This window comes from Seriola lalandi, unplaced genomic scaffold (genome assembly GCF_002814215.2).
Source record: "Seriola lalandi dorsalis isolate HSWRI2012SDOR001 ecotype SW California unplaced genomic scaffold, Sedor1 jcf7180002054660, whole genome shotgun sequence".
In the NCBI taxonomy this organism is placed as follows: domain Eukaryota; kingdom Metazoa; phylum Chordata; class Actinopteri; order Carangiformes; family Carangidae; genus Seriola; species Seriola lalandi.
In genome coordinates, this window is record NW_019525213.1 from 1,187,306 (window position 1) to 1,208,874 (window position 21,569).

Genomic DNA, 21,569 nt, shown 5'->3' on the forward strand with positions numbered 1-21,569 from the left:
GAGCGCGCAGGCAGCTTTTATCAAGCATCTGCTCAGTGTTTTCCATGTGCGCACACCACGACCTCTGTGCACTGAAACATCAGAGGGGCCTGCAGCAGGGCAGGCTGGGACAGCAGGGGAATCCCTTCAAACACCTTCCTCTTCTTCACCCCCCCCCTTCCCCCTCCACCTCAAAGCTGCTAAACAGAGCGTGTGCAGAAGGCTACTCACGCTGCAATGACAGCACTGATTAGAGATCTACTCAAGAAACCCACTCCCCTCCTCTCTTAATCCAGGGGGAGTTAACACCACTCAAGAGGGTGGAGGAGACTCCGCATAGGAAATGAGGAGCCCCCGGGCGAACAAATGGAAGGAAATGTGAGCTGTAGCTTTACATTAGCCGCAGCATATAGTGAGAGCCGCTGCAAATTTCCTGTCACCTATTCCCTGAAGTGTAGTGTGAATGCTGTGACACCCTGAGGTGCATGAACAGCAGCATGTGATCTTCACCCACTCCAGTCTGCTGTTTGTCATCGGAGCCTGAACATAACCCAAACTGAGTGCAAGAGGGACATCTGCTGGCAACAACTGCAGCTCATTATATTTTCTGATCTTCACCGATCAGACTATGCTGTGTACGCAGTAATGTACACACCGTTTAATGTTTAATGTCCTGTTTCTGAACAATTCTGCATCTTGTCTACCGTCCTCAACCTGCTTACAACTTAAAGTGTGAGCCTGAGTGTGTAAAGTGTGATACCAAATTAAAAAAAAGGTGGTATTTTGTTCATCTTTGTGAAGAAGCTGTTTCTTCTTTCTAACTGCAGCCATGAACGAGATACAGATGCGAACTGTGCACAATAATCTGTGTTGTATAAAGCAAATACTGAACTTTACTCGAGGTATTTCTATTTGATGATGCATTATACTTCTGCAACACTATATTTCAGAAGGAATTCATAATTGCACTACATTTATTTTAGTTATAGTTATTGGTTCCTTTTTTTTTGGTTAAAAATAAGATACAGGAAACTGTTAAAATTAATCCAGTGGTTCCCAACATTTTTGACTTATAACCCCTTACAAAAAAAGTTGGAGCTACTATGTTGGAGCTGCTCACCATGTTTCAAATGAGCTTGTTAATGGTTCCAACGAAGTAAGACTGCCTCCTCTAAACTCCTCAGATGGTTTCATTTAAATAACTGTTCGAAGCCAAAAGAGGTGAAACTATCCAATATTTCAAAACAGAAGCAAAGATTAGAGAAAAGTAGCTGAACCTTCTCTCTCGTTAATCATCTCAGGACCCCTCAGATTTATCTTGGAAACCACTGGACTAAAAACTACCTGACTGTGAAGTAACTAAAACCAGCTCCACATCCACCAGCTACAACAGTAAAGTGCTACTTACACATTGATGCATCAGAGTTAATACAATAATATATATGAATAATCAGTCCAATAAGCAGTCCTTTTATATTTATGTTAAAGTAACTACATTCTACTGATAAGACTTACGCACTTTTACTTAAGTCGGATCTTGAATGCAGGAGTTTGACTTGTAATGTTGCACAAGTACTTTTATTAAAGAAAGGATGTGAATACTTCTTCCTCCACGGCTACGGTATGTATTATGCTTCATTGTGTGCCATTTATTTGGCAAGTTTTATTATTAGATACTCGCTTGTTTTCCAGGATGTTCCTGGAGCTGTCTTTGATTTTTTCCAGCTGTGAGCATCTGTTCTATTTCCTTTGTGCATCACTGATGAAACATAAATAGTAGAGGTTCATATTTGTGACATTTAACTATTGGAAACAACACAAACAGTTCATTCAGAGTTAATCCTTTATTCAAAGAAATGTTCAAACGATAAGGAGCACAGTTCGCTCAGAGTTAAGTGTGAATGCTACAAGCAGTAAATAGTGGTCGGGTAAAAAATTACAACCTGTTTTAACCAACACAGAAAGTAGTAATTAGCTTTTCTGGAATAAAAAACCAGCATAAAAATCAAAGTCAATCATAATCCTAATCAAAACAACAGAGTGAAATGTGTATTAGAAACACACACACCTACTGCTCCCTTTTGCTTTACAAGACTGAAATGCATACAGGCTGTGCTAATGAGTGCTAATGTTTGAAACAGATGCATGAGAGTGCCATTGTGTTCATGATTTCAGTGAGAAATCAATGTAAACAAAATGACGGTTGTTTAGATGAGTTATCTTCAGACATTCATGTTTAATTTGACATTTTTCGACTAAAGCAAAAGTCCAATTTAAAGTGGTTTAAAGAGTTATGAGTTATGCTTCCGTTTGTCAAACAGCTTCATTCAGGTCCTCTCATTGCTCCACACGTCAGAGCAGCGTTAGGACGGATATGCCACACCTCTCTCCATATACAACAATTTATAAAAGGAAGCCGGAGTCCCTAAATTGTTCATCTCTTTAATTATATCATGGCATGCATATACTGTACCGTAGACCAACTGACAGGTCGACAACACATCTGAGTTCATTACGTAGAGAACCACAAGTAAACATTAAAAACAAAAAATTAAACACCCTGTTGGTTGATTATCAGATTGTTGATAATTAACAATTGTTCATAATACGACACATTATTAAGGGGACATACAGTTTCTACGGAACAACTTTCACCAGGCCTTTTAATTGGAGTGAATATAGTCTAGTGAATCTTTTTATCTAAAGTGGTCTATTTTTCAGCAAACTGACAGTGCAGCTCCGTCAAAGTCAATGTTTCGGTGCGATTGCAGAGCAAAGCACAGATGCTATAAAGGGGGTTCCTGCCCCAAAAACATTAATCGTACATACCTGTGCCAAAAGGATGCACAGACAGACAACTGGGCTGAGACTGAAACATCTGTGGCCCATGTTAAAGTTATAATCCGTAAGATTTTCATGAAATCAAACCCTGTATTTTTATATTTGTGGTCTGCATTTTCTTTAGTAGTAGCCATTAAATATGTTTACATTCAGTATTTGTCTCATTATTTATGGTTGATTCCACCATTCCCACGCTGGACTTAAACTATGGATTCATAGGAAATGAGAGATGTATTTAATCCAGCATCCCCTATTTTCCCTGACATCAGCCGCACTGTTTACAGTTCAAGGCATGGTCACGTTACATTTCTGGTGTACGAATATTTGCTGCATCTCCCATCCTCTGTTATTGAAGTCCAAACAAAGGACTAAATCAAGGAGGATTCACAGGTCAGAGTTCACCTTTGTTCAACTTTGACCAGGCGGATTGTGCTTGTTTGGCCGACTCAGACAACGATGCACTGTTTGTGGAGAAGTTATTATTATTAAGTTATTATTATTAATCTGCTATGTTTTATCACTATTGTCATATATTATCAAACTACCAGATGACTAACTGTAGCATCACTTTCATAGTGCATCGACTCTGATCAGTGTTTATTTATTACCCACTGCCTTTTTCAGGACTGAGTGAGGGTAAATATAATTGAATGGAACTTCCTGCAGCTGTACCACAGCTTTATTGAGTTACTGCTGATGCAAACCAAACATTTCCTACTGCTGCTTTGAATTGAAAGCATTCAACTTGCAAAACATAAGGTGGCTTTTATTGAGAAACAACGATTTATTAAAACAATGTGAATTTGTCTGGCTGCACTGTAGCAGATACACCGGTTTCTGTTCGGGTTGGATTTCTGACAAAGTTGCTCAGAGTGTTTGCTGTAATAATAAACCTTCGTGTTGCCAATGAAATCTTAAGTATTATAACATTTTGGGGCCGTTTCTTTTCATTTGTCTCTCCATTATTCACTGTGAGTGGAACAACGTGTTAACATTGTTATGTTGGGTTGAGCTGTCAACGTCTGTAAAATATATGAAACATAAAATAACAATGTGTATACATTAGCTGAAGAGTAAAACCCAACATCTTAAACCTCAAAACGAGCCTGGTATAATAATTCAGAGATAAACATATAACAACACACAAATCTTTAAAAAACGATGCATAGCATAAACAACATTGCAAAATCCAGCTCCACTGCACTTCATACCTAAACCTCAGCCAGGCGATTTGTTCCCACAAGCGAAAACAGGTGTCAGGAGTGTTTTTGCTTTTTCCAGATGGAGCCTGCTGCTCAGGCGGAGAGGGCGGTGGTGAGAGTCTAAAGCGCTCCTGTTGAAAACGAGGGAAGGAGAAGAAAAGAAGCGAGGTGTTTCTGGGGGCCCAGAGGAAGAGGAGGAGGGGAGGTTCGGGGCGGGGGGGAGGTTTTAGGGCTCCCGGCTGTAAACACTTTTGCTTGGGACCAAAGCTCCTCCAACTCTGCTCACTCCACGGCGCTCCTCTCAAAAGGAGTAGGGGCCATATGACGCTCCACACCGATGCTCTAGCTGTCCTCCTCCTCCTCCTCACGGCTGCACACCACCCTCTTCCTCAGAGCTTCATCAGAGAAACCATGTCCCTTGGGTTCTGGGCGGCCCTCAGGGGACCCTCTTCTTCTCCTCCAGACGTCATCCTGGTCCCTGTCCTCGTATTCCTCCTCTTCATCGTCGTCTTCCTCGCCGTCAGCCTCATGCTCGTCCTCTTGATGTTGGATTAACCTCGCCTGCTCCATCGTCTGTTTCTCTGCAGAGACGCATTCATTCACAACAATCAGTGACCGTTTATGAACCAGCTGCAGATAATGTATAATATATCTGTGCTGTGTTTACATCATATATGTACATAATATAAATGCATCAGGGCTCATTAAGCAGTAATCAGTGTACTCTCATATGAAACTCACTCTGGTAGTAATCAGGAGAAGAAAATCGTCGAGAGGGGAAGACAAAATCTGCGATGAACACCAGTAACTGCAAAAACAAGACAACAATAACCATTAATTCACTGTTAATATCCATGTTCATGCCTGATGAACACTGTATTAACATTCATGCCGTTTCACTGTTATGAATATTGATTTAAGGCAACGTAATTGCTCACCAGTCCCAGCGCAAGGCCGGAGAACAGAGTGGCCAAGCCAAAGATGACGTATGATCCCCAAACAGGGATCCCCAGTTGCTCCGTCATGTAATTATGACAACGCTGGAAAACACAACACTTTTAAATATACAAATACAAATATTGTTTTACAACATTCTCATATATTATTGATCATCAAATTCCATGAATATGACTGTTTAAAAAAACATAAATATATATGTATGACCTATTTTTTCAGATTACTTCCTCAGTAGGTTCTGTTGTCTGTTGACAATAAGAAGAATATAGAATAAACTTGTATTTCACACTGTCAAAAACCTGAATTGAAGACTTTGTAAAGACTGATTTACTTCAACAGCTGTATGTGTTTCCAGTAAGTTTAGCTTTCTGTCCCACATTATGTATTGTCTGCGCTGCATGTGAGGTAAACTTCTTTGCGTCTATTGTGTCAGCTCTGTATCCTGTAAAACTGGATTAGACCCCCCCCCCGTTGTACACTTAAAGGCAGTTTGGTTTCTCAATGCAGTTTCACACTGGGCAGCACAGTCTTCTTTGAATGGCTTGTGGTAAATGGTATAAATACGTTACTGTACGCAATAACCAGACAGTCAGCGCTTCCTAGAGTGAAATCCTCACTTACCCGGATAAACATGGAGAGCTTGAACAAAGCAGACATTGAATTCATTCTGCAAAAAAAAGGAGGAGGAAACGACACCATGTAATTTAACACAGATTTGTCGAATGGTAACATCACTACAAACCCTGAACAGAAAGAATAAAAACAGTAGTGAAGAACAGGGATTTGTTTGTGGTTGAGATTTTAAACCAGCAGACACACGCTAAAAATAGAGCGAGCGAGGCACGAATCTGATGTTATTTTCAGTTATTCCAAAGCAAAGAGCTACAACGGTGATGCTGTATCAGTGGACTGATGCTTCAATGAGACAATCAAGTTTCTGTTTTCACTGCAGATTCTAACCTGAGAAACAGAGGGATTGTGGATGATATCAAATAAAAACTAAAAAACCCTCTCAGAACTTTGATATACTTACAAACGTACTACAAAATATTATTTATTGCCCAAGAGGCTATAAACTCACAAAAAGGAGGACGGCCCGAACCAAGATGAAACCGGCTCCACTGCTTTCCATTTCTGTTCATGAACAAAGCTGAGGAAGTCATCCTTAGTGCGAGCCCCCTGGTACTTCCGGAAGACGCCATCCTTACAGCTGTGACGTACAGACACACACAGATACTGAACTACGTTTTCCTTGGGAACATCTCATCGAATTATCACAAATGTGTGTATTTAACAGCTGACTGTTAATGTTGAGTGATGTTTTGCATTTTTAGCTAAAGGATAAAAATGCAAAACAGGCGTTAGGCCAAAATATACAAAGTGTTTCATTTGACTGCATTAGATAAACTACGCAAATTAGGATACAAATAAACATTTAGCAAAAAACAGTCACAATGTGAAGACTGTATCTTGTGGCTTTTTTGTGACTTGAAAATTCATTTTTAAGAACAAAAATTAATACTACTTACTGACTAACTTACTTACCAATTACAAATACTTCCACACATTGGTTAGCACTTGATTTTCTGATACTGATGATAGTTGCTTTTACATTAGGTAAGACTGTTTTTGAAAGGGTGTAAGGGCTGAAATAGTGCTGATCAACAGAGAGTTTATCAATAATTATTGATTAACTGTTTTAGTTATTTTTCAAGCAAAAATTAAAACCTTTCACTGGTTCTACCTTGTTAAACAACAAGATCTTGTATCATTGTAGATTGAAATGAAATTGGTTTTGGGCTGTTATGTGGAAAAACCTTATTTGAAGATGTTACCTTAGACACTGGGTAATTATGATGGGCAGAGATTAATCTAAAAAACACAGACTAGGTTTACTGTGCTATGCTAAATGACACATTGTTAGAAATGACAGACAATTTCCTCCCTTCCTGATGATGGAATATAAGAAGATTGTGCAGAGATCAGCATAACATTAGTTTGTGTGACATTAGGGCTGCAGCTATCAAAATGTCACAATCAATCAGCTGACTATTTTCTCAATTAATCTGGTAATTTCTTGGTCTGTTAAACACCAGAAAACAGTTATAAATGCCCATACCAATTTTCTAGAGCACAAGGTGACAAACAACAACAAAATGTAAAAAATATCCAGTTTACGTTAATGTATTAATTTAGAAGCAAAACATTTGCAGATTAAATTTCTGTTGATTGACTAATCAATGAAATGTCGCTGTAGATTCAAAACTAAGTAAACACCAAAGGATAATTTCTTTTCAAGGTGGTACACAGCAGCATTACAGACAGCACAAGCAGTCACACGAAAGAGGAAGCAACAAAAACCGCAAGGACTTACTGGTAAATAGTAGGAAGTGAAGTGATGATGAATCGTCCACTCAGACCTTACAGAGGGAGGAGACGAGCACCGTCAATGTGCAGGAAGTAACATTTGTGACTCACAAATAGACTGAAATAAATTTTAGATTTGGCAGATGGGCTGAATTCATCTCAGACAACTGTTACAGTGCACCACTGGCTAACATCAATACTGACAAAAACCAAACATAATCTTGTTTTTGAAGAGTGTGTGAAGATATGGTAAGGTATATGTATGGTATATGTATTGCAGGATTGTTGTATTAGAAAATTGGACCAAATGTCTCTCTGACTGCACCAGCAAAGCCAGTGGTCACAAGGATTCTCTGCTGGATTAAAGAGAACTGACTCAACACTGGTGTGACACAGTTTCAACAACAAACAGGACATTATACTCCTGGCCTACTGATTTGGCCGTTTTGTCCTGCTGTTTGGTACAATGTAGACATCCTGCACTGGCTTGCAAGCTGTAGTTTGTTATCAGATAGAGAAATCACAGTGGAGCTGCCAGTTGGGAAAGATAATTTTAACATACCGGGTTGTTCTGTCACGTCCACCTTGGCTATGTTGACCCCCATGTCATCCCCCCAGTCTGCAAACTCCTTCCACACCGACTGCAGCTGCTGGCATGCTGGACACCAGGGTGCGTAGCTGCAGGAGGGGGTGGAGGAGTGGAGGGTATTAAGTTTCACATATAAATCCTCAGATAAACAGCACAATCACTTACAACAATGTGTAGATGTTCAGTGAGAACGAGCTGACATGTACTGATGACCTGATTAGCTGTTTGTGCTTTTTATTGGTCTGTGCTAGCTAAAAGATGGCAGCTGTTAGCGTAGAGAGAGAGACAATTTTAGCAACTTGTCAGGACTAAAAAGAGACAAATAAGACAATAAGCAGATAAGACTGAGCAATTAATCCTGTAGCCGACCGGACACGGGAATTCACGCCCCAATTTCTATACGAGCTTAAAAAAAGCCAACGGACAAGCTAGCTAGCCGGTTAGCCGTTAGCAGCAGGACACTTACAATTCAATCATCCATTCTCCAGCCAGGATGTCCTCCCAGTTCCCGTCGGTGACTTCTTTCAGGCTGTCCGGCTTGGCCCAAACTGGCAGCGACGTTAATTGTAAGACCAGGAATAAACAGCATATCCATGAGCGGTGTTTTGACTGTAACATTGCTGTGTCCGCACGGCTGTTCGCCATGACTGTCTGAGCTGGACTTCCGTTGTGCGCCTTAACGTCCGAGTCACGTGGCTTAGTGTTTCACCGACGGCAGGAAGTGAAAGTCTGCATGAAATTATCTTTAGCAAACACAGGTTACAGTGGTCTATCAGGTTTGTTCTCTTAGTCTTAAAGCTGCAATGTTCAAAACAGAGATGTGCTTATTAAAACAAATGCAGTTTAAATTATTGCTACGAAATGCAGTAGGTTTAAGCAGCGTCTGAAATATGTAAAAATAAATGAGTTACTTCATTCTTATTTGTTGTAAACCTTTGAATCCAGCAGGTGGTGCCATTGTCCCTAAAATAACTCAGAAATTAGGTACAGTCGAGACCAAACATTTTATTTCATGCTCTGTGATTCAGCATATTCAATTTAAAATAAAAGAATGGATGAAATATTAAAGTACCAAGTGTCAGCTTTAATCTGAATTTTTTAACATCAATATAGAAAATACTGTTCATGGGAGATATAGACCTTTTATTGTGCCAAACATTTAGGGGTTCGATAGTAATGGGACAGACACAAAGTCAAACAAAATCATCTCATTTTATATTTTGTGGAAAGTCCTATGCTATACTGTCTTGAAGTCTTGGACCAATAGACATCACCAGATGCTTTGTACCTCCCCTGGTGATGCTCCCTTTCCCAGGCTTCACTACAGCCACATTCAGCTCTTGCCACATCTCTCTGCCTTTAGTCTGGTCTTCAGCAAGTGGAGTGCATGATTAATCAGACTGAGATCAGGTGAATGACTCAGCCAGTCGAGGGTATTCAACCTCTTCACCCTAAAAAGCTCTTTGGTTGTGTTGGCGGTATGTCTGCCATCGTTGTCTTGCTGAATGATGAAATGTCGTCCAATGGGTTTTGATGCATTTGGCTGAATCTGAGCACACAGAATGCTCCTGCAAACCTCTGCATTCATTCTGTTTCTTCCGTCAGCAGTGAAATCATCAGTAAATGTCAGTGTTTCAGTTCCATTGGCAGCCTTATGTGTCCTAGTCATAACAGAAGCAGCACCGTGTTTGACAGATAAGCTGGCATGTATGCATTTTTTTCTCTCCATACTTCCATCATTCTGGTAGATGTTTTCGTTCCTAAGGCTTACCAGGGGTTTGCATTTTATTTTGAATTCTCTAAGGTTGTGGTCATGAAGTATTCTCTTGATATTTGACAAGGTAATATGTCCTCCTACATCGTGGAGAACATTTCTTGACCTGCTGTGCAGTCATAAAAAGGTTTTTCTTCACCATGCAAATGATTTTCAGCTCATCCACAAGGCTTGAGCTCATCAGTCGACCAGTTCGTTTGCCATCTTCTAGTTTTCCTGTGTGCAGAGTTTTGCTTTTTTTGGAGCCTCATTATTATCTTTTTCACTTGCACTTACACCTCTTTACTCCTAATATTGACAGACAACGCCTCCTCAATTTAAATGGCAACTTCCAACTCTGAGTCACGTGAAGCCCATTTGTGCATGAACTAGCGTTGAAACAACACGACACATTAGTAGGCAATTACTTGTGAACTCTTGCTCTATGTGTCAAAAGGGATACATCTCCCACAAGGTTCTTTCTATATTGATTCAAACCCACTCAAATGAAAGCCGAGACTTGGCACTAATGTAGTATCAATGTTTGTTTTTTTCAAATTGAATGTGCTTAAGCAAAGAGCCTGAAGAATAACAAATGTCTAAGTGTCCAAATATGTACAGTCTGGGCTGTTATTATGAGTTGCAAATATTTATCATAAATGGAAAGAGATTCAATGAAAAATATATCGAAGATGATTGGCAGGTGGCTACAGATTTGATTAGGTTTATTTTTGGAAGTGGGTGGTGGATGTGGTGGTTAGGTTGTCTTCTTTTCTGTGTGTTTTTTTCTTTTTGAACTCAATAACAGTCCCAAAAAACCACAGCGTGAGCGCAAGCAAAGATTTAAGGGACAGATAAATACATTCATAGTCTTGACAAATATTGAGAACACGTAAAAACAGACCAGAGTAATCAGTGTTTTTGATCCAAGAGGAACTGTGTTCTTTACTTGGTATCTTCAAAGCTGCATGGCCTGACTGTTTTGCATTTTGCATCCATCGCATGCAAAATCCATTTGATTTGACTTGGAGGTGAAGTGCAATCCTATTAGACTCTGCCTTCTAAGTAATGTCAAACTACTTCCCAGGATCCTGACTGCCAGATACAGAAAAGCCCTGTTATAGTACCAACAGTACCAAGAATCTGCTAAAATGTACACCTGTCCATCCATTAGGCCATGCAGTCATTTCCTGTCACATGTCTGGATGGGCTGCAGTGGAGGTAGATTAAGCATACATCCTTCTATTCAGCCATGTCCTCTTGCCGGTGTCCCCAGATTAGATGGGATATAGTCACAGTTTGAATCACCCAGGATGCCTCCCGGTGGCTGCCTCTGCAGGGAGGCAACAATGACATTCATCCCACACCCACAGATACCTAAACAACATCAACTAGCTCTGTAATTGTGAAGGAGCACTGATTGTACTCATGTTTCTTATGGATATCTGAGCTCTTAAAGGATACTTGATCTTACAGAAATATGATATTAATATTCTTTATTGTTATTTAAGATGGACTTACCTTTATTTTTTCAGGTAAGCCCCATTGAGATCTCCTTTTCAAGGGAGACCTGAAGACAAATAATACAAGATACAGAAAAAGAAGAAATGTTTTTCTTTTGGTCACTACCCAAAGATCATCAACATAACTGATGGCAACAGCTGTTGCTCCTAAAACATGTTCTTCACTTATGAATCTGCCATTCACTCTCCAATCTTGACCTTCAAATTGCTTAAATTAGTTTTTTATGCTCACTTAGTTTGCCACACATTTTGTGGTTCATGCCAGCTTGCGTGTGTGTGTGTGTGTGTGTGTGTGTGTGTGTGTGTGTGTGTGTGTGTGTGTGTGTGTGTGTGTGTACAAGAGCGAGAGAGTCAATCAGCCTGCCTCTGTGTTTCTCTGCATGAGAGGATTTCACTCTGAGTGAATCTGCTGAATGAGAGCAGTTATTATTGCTGGGAACCTGCAGGCAGAATGCAATGGCAGCCAGTTATCAGTGCACCTCACACTCTAAAAATACCCTCCAGATGACATCCTTTTGTGCCCCTACCAACGCCCCCTTTCTCCAGCCATCAGCTCTGCTCCACTTACAGCACAAAATGAATCTCCTTCCTGGCTCGGCAGTCATCTGCTCTCCTCCTTTAAACTTAATGTGGCAGTGAGGAAAATAAGTGGTAGACCTGGGAGTTGTTCTGTGTTGTTTTTCCAATCCTGATTATGTTGCTCAGATTGCTGCCGGTTGAAGGCAGGAACATTGTGGCATTTTCTCCCCTTTTTTTTAGACCACTGATTCCAATATTAATTACTGTATTTTGACAATAAAATCAATCAGAGTTGACATGAATTTTGGCGCAGACTTTCACAATCCTGGATGAACCTAACATTTGTAATAACTTGATTTATCATACCTGTATCACTAATGGTGCTTTTAAGTGAGGTCACGTTTATCTGAAAGGCCCACTGATGTGACACGATGTTGCTCTCACCAACAAAAACATTCTCAACTCTGGACGGTTTTTGTAATTTTACATGTTAAGGACCAGTGTGTAGGATTTAGTGGCATCTAGCGGTGTGGTTGCAGATTGCACCCGAGTAATTACCCCTCCACTCATCCTCCTTTTCAAGGTGTATAGAGAACATGGACTGTATATAAAAATGGACGTCGACTCTGGGTCTGGAAAATGAAGCCAATGTGGAAGTGTCTTAAACTTGTATTCTATCGAATGGCTGACTGCACTGGTTGCAAAAAGAAGTCAGATTGTAGTGAAGTCTATGGGAAAATGACCCTACTTGTCACTTGATTTATTACCTCAGTAAACGTTTTTGTTATGTTTTTATGGTCTGAATCAGTAGTTTGAAGTTTTCTTGAATACAACATGATGTTCATTTTTCAAATTCTGGTCCTATTTAAAAGAAAATAGATGTTAAAGCAGAGTGGTTTTAGGGCAGGGCTTCAGGACCCACCAGGTGTGCAAATGTACACAGAGACCTTAACCAGTTCATCCCAGGTACATGCTTGTGTCTCATAGCTTGTGGTTAAGTATATTGTGTATTTTCATTTCATGCATTTCATTAACCCCATTACCATTCTGTTCAAAGGAATGCATTTTATTAAGATTTGTTTTACCATTTGTAAGTGTCCTTGTTTTCTGCTTTAATTCATATGTATTAGGTGAACCTGGATGAAGCTAATGCAGTATAATGGGACAGGCCTGCAGTAAATCTTCCCTCATGAGGATTAAAATGTTCAGTATTTACTGAATCGGTTTGAGAAGTGTTGGTTTATTTTAATGGTCAAGCTCTTCAGGATTTTGCTAGTTATGTGCCTGCAATGCAATAGCTTTGAAGGCATATATTCGTATTCTGCATACTTATTCATCTTAGTCATCTTCTGTATAGAAATTTCGGCACATAACTAGTCCCACAGCTTTGAGAAAACCCAGACAATATATATATTCTTAGCGAATCGAGTAACCATGGTAATGTAAATGCTGATAAAAGGTGAAAAAATTCCCATAGAGAATGAATGGGGAGACGTCTTGGAAAACGACCAAACCCAGCCCTTGGAGCTCTACTGCTGCATCATACTTCAACACACACACACACACACACACACACACACACACACACACACATACACTTTTGACAGAAACACACAAACACCATCTCCACGATTTGGATTAACCTTCAAAATAAAAGTCTCAACATGGTAAAAGGGAATTATCTGCTCTGTTATGCAATTTATACTGCCAAACACAGAAGCACAGACACTTTCAAAATAAGAGTCTTACTCCTCCCCAGCTCCACCCTCTCATCCAAATATGGTTTCTTCTGGCTCCAACTTTGCCAAACTTGAGGCTTCAAAACGGCAGTTCACAAACCAATGGATGATGTCGCGGCAGTTGGTAGAGAACCTGTGGCTTTTTTTTTAAATAAACCAAAAGGCCCTCCCTAGAGCCTGTGTTTGGTTTGTTAATTCTGGGCTGCTGTATAGAAACATGGCAGTGCAACTCGCGTTGAGACAGACCCGCTCCCTAAGCTGATAAAAACCCAAGGTTTCTTAGTTTTAGGTGATTACACACTAATGAAACACAATTATGAATGTTGTATTCCACTTCTGTCGGTAGATCACCCTAAGTCACACACACTGGTCCTTTAATTTGCTGTTGATTAAAGTGTTGATGGCTGGCCAGAGGCTGGTTGTTGCCATGGTTACTGCTCCGGTAGAGCAGCTTGTGGATGCCAGTATCTGTGGCTGCAGCCCTTAAACTGTTTTTCTTTTTAAACTCTTTTAGGAATGGGTTGTTACACAACTTAAAGCTGCTATTATCTACATTTTTATAATGACCAGGGTTACTTGACCTGCATCTTGAAGGTGTGCTCATAGTGATAAACTTGCTCCACCTACTCCTCTCTACAGAGAATTTCAGCTCATTGTTGGGTCTACTGTCAGCAATGTTACTGGTTCACTCTCACCACTCCTGTCAGCCTTCGCTCAAAACTTATTTTCTGGTGCAAATTAGTTGTATATAAACATAATTTCCAGGAAACAGGTTTTTCCTCAGGAAATTAGTGGGGACCAAAACAGAACAAATGAAGACTTGCACTTGCATTGGCCAGTTGGCCAGAAACATGACTCTAAATTAATGAATATAATGTTGTATCTGCTGGATTTGTAAATAGGCAACTGTTTGCTAACATTATGTCATATCAACTCAAGGTGATCATGTGTGTACTACTCATTTTTCCTGTACCCAAGCGGCCAAAAAGGTAAGTTATTTCAGTTTTACTAAATGGACTTTTGGGGGAATTTTTTGTTTTGTCAGTTGCTGTTTCCAAAGTAAAGACTGTACTTTGAACTCTAATTTTCAAGTCAGCATGGGTGAAAAGTATGCATGTACGCATATTGGCAAACACCATCATCATCTGCTGATGAAAGTTTCAGAGCAGCTATTAAATGGACCTTGAGGTGAGATTGTTTGTTGACAGTTGTTTCCAAAGTAAAGAATGTACTCTAAACCTCAATTTGAAATGTAATAATTTCAAAGCAATATTCTGTTAAATATTGTCGAGTGAAGTTACATTTTGTATTTTGTGAAGCCCAATACCTCCTGACTAACCTGGGCTTTCCTATAAGACAAACCCTGAGCACATAACGAAAGAAAAAGGTGAAAATCCCAGAAGAGGAAATTGCAAGAGAGGTCCCCTCTCATCTGAAAGCTGGACGTGCAGTAGTACCAAAACCAGCAGTGATCTAATAGGATTAAACTATAGTTGGTCCAGTATTAATGTAGCAAATCCAATGAAATAAGTCCAAGAAATGAGTCCAGAGAATGAGTCCAATGGAATGATTCCACTTTATACATCCATGTGAGTTCTACTTTGGTGCGTCGCCATAATTTGGATCATGTAGAAGCACAGACTAATTACTGCCAAATCAAATCCATCAGGGTGATTATTGTAGCAGCACAAAGTGTAGCAAGGCTCCATGAAGCAGCAGAGATTCAGGAAAAAAAAAATCTGCTCCATTGTTGCCACACATCATTGCAGTCACAGCAGGTGTTTAACATCAGGTGTAAATGGCTGTGACCACAAGTGCAACGTACAAGAAAGTCTCAGTGCAAAGAGAGCACTGCACAGCAGTGGTTTGTGTTCCTTAAAGTCAGTGCAGATCTACATGTTGAGCACATTTTGTGTGCACGTGTTGTGTGGCCTGTTTCCTTTAAACCCCATAAGAATAAACAAAAAAGAAGTTCAATATTTAAACAGCGTGTGCACTAAACTACAAATCATGAAATATTATGAGAAAAGTGACAGCCTGAGATCATCACTGTGTATGCATGTGTGGGTCCACATCCACATGCAATCTGAATGTGAAATGTTAATTGTAAAACCCATCAACTTGAGTATTGTCTGGCCCATAAAGGTACGACTGCAACACTTTCCCTGCAGCACCAGCAGGTGTAGATGCTTTTTTCTTCTGACAGTCACAATTTCTTTCATCCTCACATATTTTCTTTTTCATTATTTTCAAGGTTGCATTACCATTGCCACAACTTGGAGACCACAGCTGTGACACTTGCAGTGGGCCTGTGCAACTGTAGCGCTGCATGGATGTGAAGGTCATCAGTGGGCAGTGTTCCTTTATTTTTTATGCAACTGTATTGTCATGCAGCTCTCAGAAACGGTTAGGATCCACGTGAGCCGTGATGGATTCCAGTAATTTCAAGGTTTTGAGAGTGATGAGTGAGAAGTGGCACAGCGTGGGAGTGAGGAGGTGGAGCATGTACTCCAATCACAGCTAAGCCTCTCACACTGAGGCCGCACTACACAACACTTTACAATCAGTTTCTCCGGGTATTCCACTTTTTTCTGTCCCCAAAAAAATCTCACTCACTCGCAGTTTTCTGCCTTTTCACCTAAATTCAGCAGTGATGCATTGCAATCCAAAACCTCAGGAAAATCCTTGTCCGTCTCTTTATATCTCACCATCTTTTCCCAAGTGATAAGATATATCAGTGACATGATTTTTCAGCAGAGCCATTCTGCAGCCCTGCACTGTCCACAACTTGTCCATCGGCAGGTCCCTCTTCAACCGCCTTCCAGATGTGGTGACTTCAATCAAAACAGGCAACATACAGTACTGGCTGTACTTCTTATTAGTTAAGACAGTATTCATAATGGTTGTACAGTTAGGATTGTGAACTCATGGGATACACGGGACCACCCTTCGCAGAAGTCTTGTAGCAAACAGACTCCCTTCATTAGAAACCAGCAGATTTCTAATCAACACATTTTGATGCAAATAATGGATAAATTGAAAAAACATGTTGCTACCAGCAGAAATGTTTCATGTGCATTCATTTTATTATCAGTAGTCATCTTACACACTGTGTTTGACTGATTTGAGCACAGTATAAAGACAGAATGTTTCAAACAAACACAGAAGTGTGTTTGTTGTTGTTCCCTCTTTAAAATGACGTGTCAGAACAATCAAGGGGGACAAGCCGAGTGAGGGACAGTCATTTTTCCCAGTGGACCTTACGAGGAAGACCAGACATACCTGAGAGATGGGAAGCTTAGCGTGGCAATTTCAGCTAAATACCAGCTGCTCCAGGAAACCCCATCAACATCTGGAGCCACTGAAGCAGCCCTAATTACCTGTGAGATTTCATATTTTGCCTTGTGTCCTTTCATACATCTTACTTATTCTCACAATGAGGACTTCCTGTGGTTCAGACTCTCCAGAGGGATTCGCTGCCAACTGCTCACAGATTTCAAGCTTCAGGCAGCGTGGTTACGCTCCAGCTGTTGCCGTAACACACAACATCACAACAACACCTTTCTTTTCACTGTGGATAACTAAATTTGATATTAATTAGCTGGCTATATGTCTTGTAAGAGCGACCACGTGTTGATTAATTGATTACAAGTTCTTTTTATTCAAACATGTTGGTTCTGTTGTGTGTGTATAATAAATAGTGAGGATGAATATGAACATGCTAAAATAAATACAGGACGACTATTGGGATCAATATGATGAGATATACACAATGTGAACACTAGTAAGAGTATGAATATCATGAAATGTAAATGCATAAACTCAAAAATTGTCAGAAAAAAAAGCATAAAAGTAAAACTGTGATACACCAGAAACTGTTGAAGATATCAAAAAGTTGAATACAAGTTTAATAGCTGAAAGTCTTGTGAACAGTTTAAAGTTTGAATCAAGTCTGTAGCTGAAAGTATGCTGAAGTAGTTAAAGTTCACAGAGGCTGAAGTTTTCAATGATTTGAACATCGTCTCCACTCATTTGAATGGCAAACAAAAGCAGAAAAAGCTTAATATTTCAAAAATGATAAATAGTAGAAATAAGAAAAGTAATAGCAGAAATGTCCTGAACGAGCTGAATGTTTTGATAGTTGAATGTTTTTTGTAGCACAAGTATAAAGGAGTATTTAGGTGCCCAAATGCAAACGGAAGATCATAAAGATTTGAATAACAAAAATAGATTTAGATTCAATTTTCTAATTTAGTATTAGAGGTTCTGAAAACTTTGCATGCAAGATTGTGTTTGAGATTTTGTTGTTTTCTATATGAGGTTAATTTCTGTTGTGACATTTCTAAATGGCTCTTAAAGGCCTCAAAAATTCTAATTATACACTTGCACATGATTAGTAATCAGTCATTCTTCTCCCTTCATTTCTATCCACAGGGCCATTAGTGAGCCTTGTGTGAAAGGGGAGCTGGGTGTACTTTATTGCTTTCTATCAAATTCCTCTCTTTTAACATCACAGTATTATGAGTTTTTCTGTTCAGCGTAAATTTAAAACTGCAGTAATTGCCTTTGTAACAGAAACAACACCTCCTGCCTCTCTCATGAAAACTATAAATCACTGTGCAACCCCAAACCACATTAAGGATTCTACAGCATAATGCCTTTTCTCATTTGTGAAGTCACAGTACAAACAGTATCTGCGGTCTTCAGCTCAGCCGCCTGCAGAAGTGTCAAAGTATCAAGCTACTGAACCCTCTGGCCACTGATTAATGAGTCTCTCTCCTCCCACAGCCTGCAGCCCTCTTAGAGGTGCCACTGAGCTCTCATTTGTTTTCACGTCTGTGTCACCTGCAGGGACAATGTTGAATTCAACCCATGTGCCACATTGTGGATGTGTTGCACACTGGATGATAAATGGTTTGTCTTCTGATGGTATGCTGTAATTAAGCTTCTCAGATAGCATATAGGTGCTACTAATTACCAAACACTTCTGTGACAAACAATCTTTGCTCAAATGCAGCAAAATGTTAAATTCATCAATGGCAGCTTAACTGGTTACTAATTTAAAATTGCTTTAAAATACAGGAAGTGCACACATTTATCACTTGAAGTATTGGGATTTGTTAATCACATTTTTCCACATATTTTATAATTTATCATCATTGATCAATTAATTATTAATTATATATATATAATTTTAGCCTAATTTTCTATCAAATTTGCTTCAGAAATGAAAGGGTTATTTAGTTAAATTTCTTTTCTTCTAATTTTGTTGAAAGGGTTAGCTGGCTCACTGATTGGTTAGGAGATTATAACCGGGCAGTAAAGTAATTGAAACAAGCACACCCAAAGCCCCCCAACCGGAAATCGGAAAAAAAGAAATCCAGTGAAGAAGAAGTTGCCGGACGATCTGGATGAACTTCACATGAGAATATACTAAACTTGGAATACTTCTGTGATAAAACTTGAAGCTTTTAATCGGTGGACCATTACAGACTGAAGGAATATAAATAATGAAGGAACAGACAGACAATCCCAACCATTTAAAAGGTAGGGATTCGTCACCATTTCGCTCTCTTGCTGGTTTAAATCTGAATTAATTATACTTTTGCAAAATCGCAAAAATATAAAATTTATTGGCCGTGACTCACGACCAATGGGAATTATACAAATACTGTTAGCTAACTGGTTCAATTATACATTACTGTTAGCTAACAGTTTCAACTGTACATGTTAGCTAATTATTTCAGTTATACACGGCTGTTGGCTAACTGTACAGTTACAGACATGTTAGCTAACTGTTGGCTAACTGTTATAGACATGTTAGCTAACTGGTTCAGTTGTATGACTGTAAGCTAACTATTTCAACTGTTTGTCCATCACTTCTAGGTAACTAAACTATGTATTGTTTGCTATCTGTTTCGATATATAGGCCTACATTACTGTTAGCTAACTGTTTCAACTGTTTAGCTATTAGCTGTTTAGCTAACTATTTCAGTCATTTATGACTACCCCCTGGAAACTGTAGAAACTAACTTTTTCAACTGTTTATCCAATACTTTTTATCCATTATCCCCTGCGGCACAAATTCCCCTGAATGGGAATTGCTGTGCTGAAATATGTACAGTGACGTATTGCTATCCATTTTTCTCCAGTAAATGCATGTGGACAGTAAGAGACAGTCTCTAAATGTGATGTATGACCATAAATCCAAGAGCTAAAGAACCATACAAAATGGTGAATGCTTCAGTGCGGTGTGTGATATCTTGTGGAATGAATTTATGGTACGCTGTCAGCCACCCAAGAAGAGGCAGGGATGGAAAAATCCATCATCTACAGGGAGAAAATAGTATTTTACCAACACTAACATAATTGTGGCTACAGCGAGATTAGCTGAGAATGCCTTCAGGTCAGTGCCACAGCTGAGCATAGGTCAGTGCTAAATTTGATTTCTTTAATAGGTTTAGTTTAATCTGACTGGGAACCTCCTTAGTAGCATTAGATCCATCTCTCTCATGGTGGAAAATACAAGTTACATGCAATGGTTGGTTTATGATGCATTTTCCTGCATGTCGTCGATTCTCCTTTAGGCAGTTTTCATGTCTGTTTAAGCTTCTATGTGTATGCTTTTAGCTACATTATCCATGTCATTAGACATCAATGAAAGGTTTTGTTTGTCTTGTCTTAATGCATGTGTGTGTCTGAGTCCAATGATGCTTTGCAGTGAGTTATTCATTAAAGGAAAGGGAGGGGCGATGCATTGAATGACTTAAGAGGAGGAGGTATGGTTAAAATGGGGTCAGTTGGACAGTGTGTCACTGGGCCATGGAGCACAAATGATTCTGCTGAGCTCAGCAGAGCTCAGCTGACATCCTGATGCCTTGACTCATCATGGGCCAGCTGTTTTCAGATTTAAGAGTCCTAATCTTTATTGGCACTTTATGACTTCCACTAAGACTGTGAAGGGCATAAATTATCGCTTCAAAAGTAATTGAATGTGTCCGTGCCTCAAGATGAAGTCGCCAAGGGTTCTCCAGAGTGAATGAACTTTTATTTCATTTTGTTTGACTGGCCATCAAAGAGCCTGAATCATCTGTGAACCTGTGCTTTGTATGCAGTTTTTTTGACACCAGATAACATTTCCCAGTTCTTTCCGGTTTTCAGACTTTTAAAATAAAACCTCCTGGATGTGTCTCTGCAGAGCCCATGCAGTGTTGAAAAACATTTTACAGAAATGGGGAGGAAATGAGGTCAGTGATTTTCAAATGATAATGACTTCTTCTGCTCTGCTTGTGTTTGTTTTATTTCTCTTAAGAGAAGAAGCGAGTGCGCTATATAAACAGAAAATCTGCAGTGGTGTCCACTCACTTAGTGCAAAACAGACATTGCATTTGTTTGCATATTCTGTTTGGTTTTTGCAAATCAGCAGGGGCAGATTCTCTGGAGTTTTTGCATGCTGTAGATTAGTTCAGGGGCGTGCAGTGTGCAGCCTGGGATGCCTCTTTATGAGGTTCTATAAATGTGTCAGGCAGCATCAGGGGAAAGCCAGCTCCTCTGGTCCCTGTAATTGGATTTACATGTGTGGAAGAAGGTCTGGATTCATTTGGAACAAAAGACTTTATTCTACTCATCCTACATGGTCCATCCTATTGTTCGACATTTTCAATTCCCTGACTTCCATGCTGGAGCAAAACCAAAAGTGCAGCCAAGAATCAGCTTGTTTGTTATCATAAACAGGTTAAAAATAGGACAGTGTGGCATGAAGGAAAAACAACACATACTGTATGTAGTCTTCTACTATCTAAACAGCCAAGTTGAATATTAAAGAAGATGGCATTGACAATTTTCAAGAATCAGTGTTCAGATGCTCACCACCCACAATATGTTTATATTCTAAAGGATGAGAAAACCTCACTATGCCGTAGAACCTGTCAGAAGATCTATGACAGCACTGTCACATTTTTCATTCTGTTGACTCTGTACTCCTGCACATTAATTATAGCGTTAAACAAGTGCAGACTTTCGCTTTAATTTTAGGGTGTTTACATCCACATCAAATGGCGGGGGTGGGGGGTGGTGGTAGAGAAAATACAGCTCTTGTTA

The 21,569-nt window shown here is 39.6% G+C and overlaps 1 protein-coding gene across 1 annotated transcript; it reads right to left on the reverse strand.

The window, feature by feature from the left end:
- Positions 1-1,808: 1,808 nt before the first annotated feature.
- On the reverse strand, positions 1,809-8,603 carry tmx1 (thioredoxin-related transmembrane protein 1). Its single transcript, XM_023421035.2, has 8 exons — positions 8,402-8,603; positions 7,909-8,024; positions 7,354-7,399; positions 6,061-6,189; positions 5,601-5,646; positions 4,961-5,062; positions 4,764-4,830; positions 1,809-4,603 (listed from the first exon to the last, which is right to left on the reverse strand). The coding sequence occupies exons 1-8, from the start codon at positions 8,578-8,580 to the stop codon at positions 4,365-4,367; spliced, it is 924 nt and encodes a 307-aa protein (XP_023276803.1). The 5' UTR covers positions 8,581-8,603; the 3' UTR covers positions 1,809-4,364.
- Between the last annotated feature and the right edge of the window lie 12,966 nt (positions 8,604-21,569).

What these genes read in the sequence shown, in the direction of transcription:
- tmx1 (XM_023421035.2), bottom strand. Translation starts at nt 8,580, where the DNA reads ATGGCGAACAGCCGTGCGGACACAGCAATGTTACAGTCAAAACACCGC. An exon ending in GGACGTGACAGAACAACCCG is followed by an intron (nt 7,400 to 7,908) that starts GTATGTTAAAAT and finishes TCCCTCTGTAAG; the next exon opens with GTCTGAGTGGACGATTCATC. An exon ending in AGCTCTCCATGTTTATCCGG is followed by an intron (nt 5,063 to 5,600) that starts GTAAGTGAGGAT and finishes TGTGTTTTCCAG; the next exon opens with CGTTGTCATAATTACATGAC.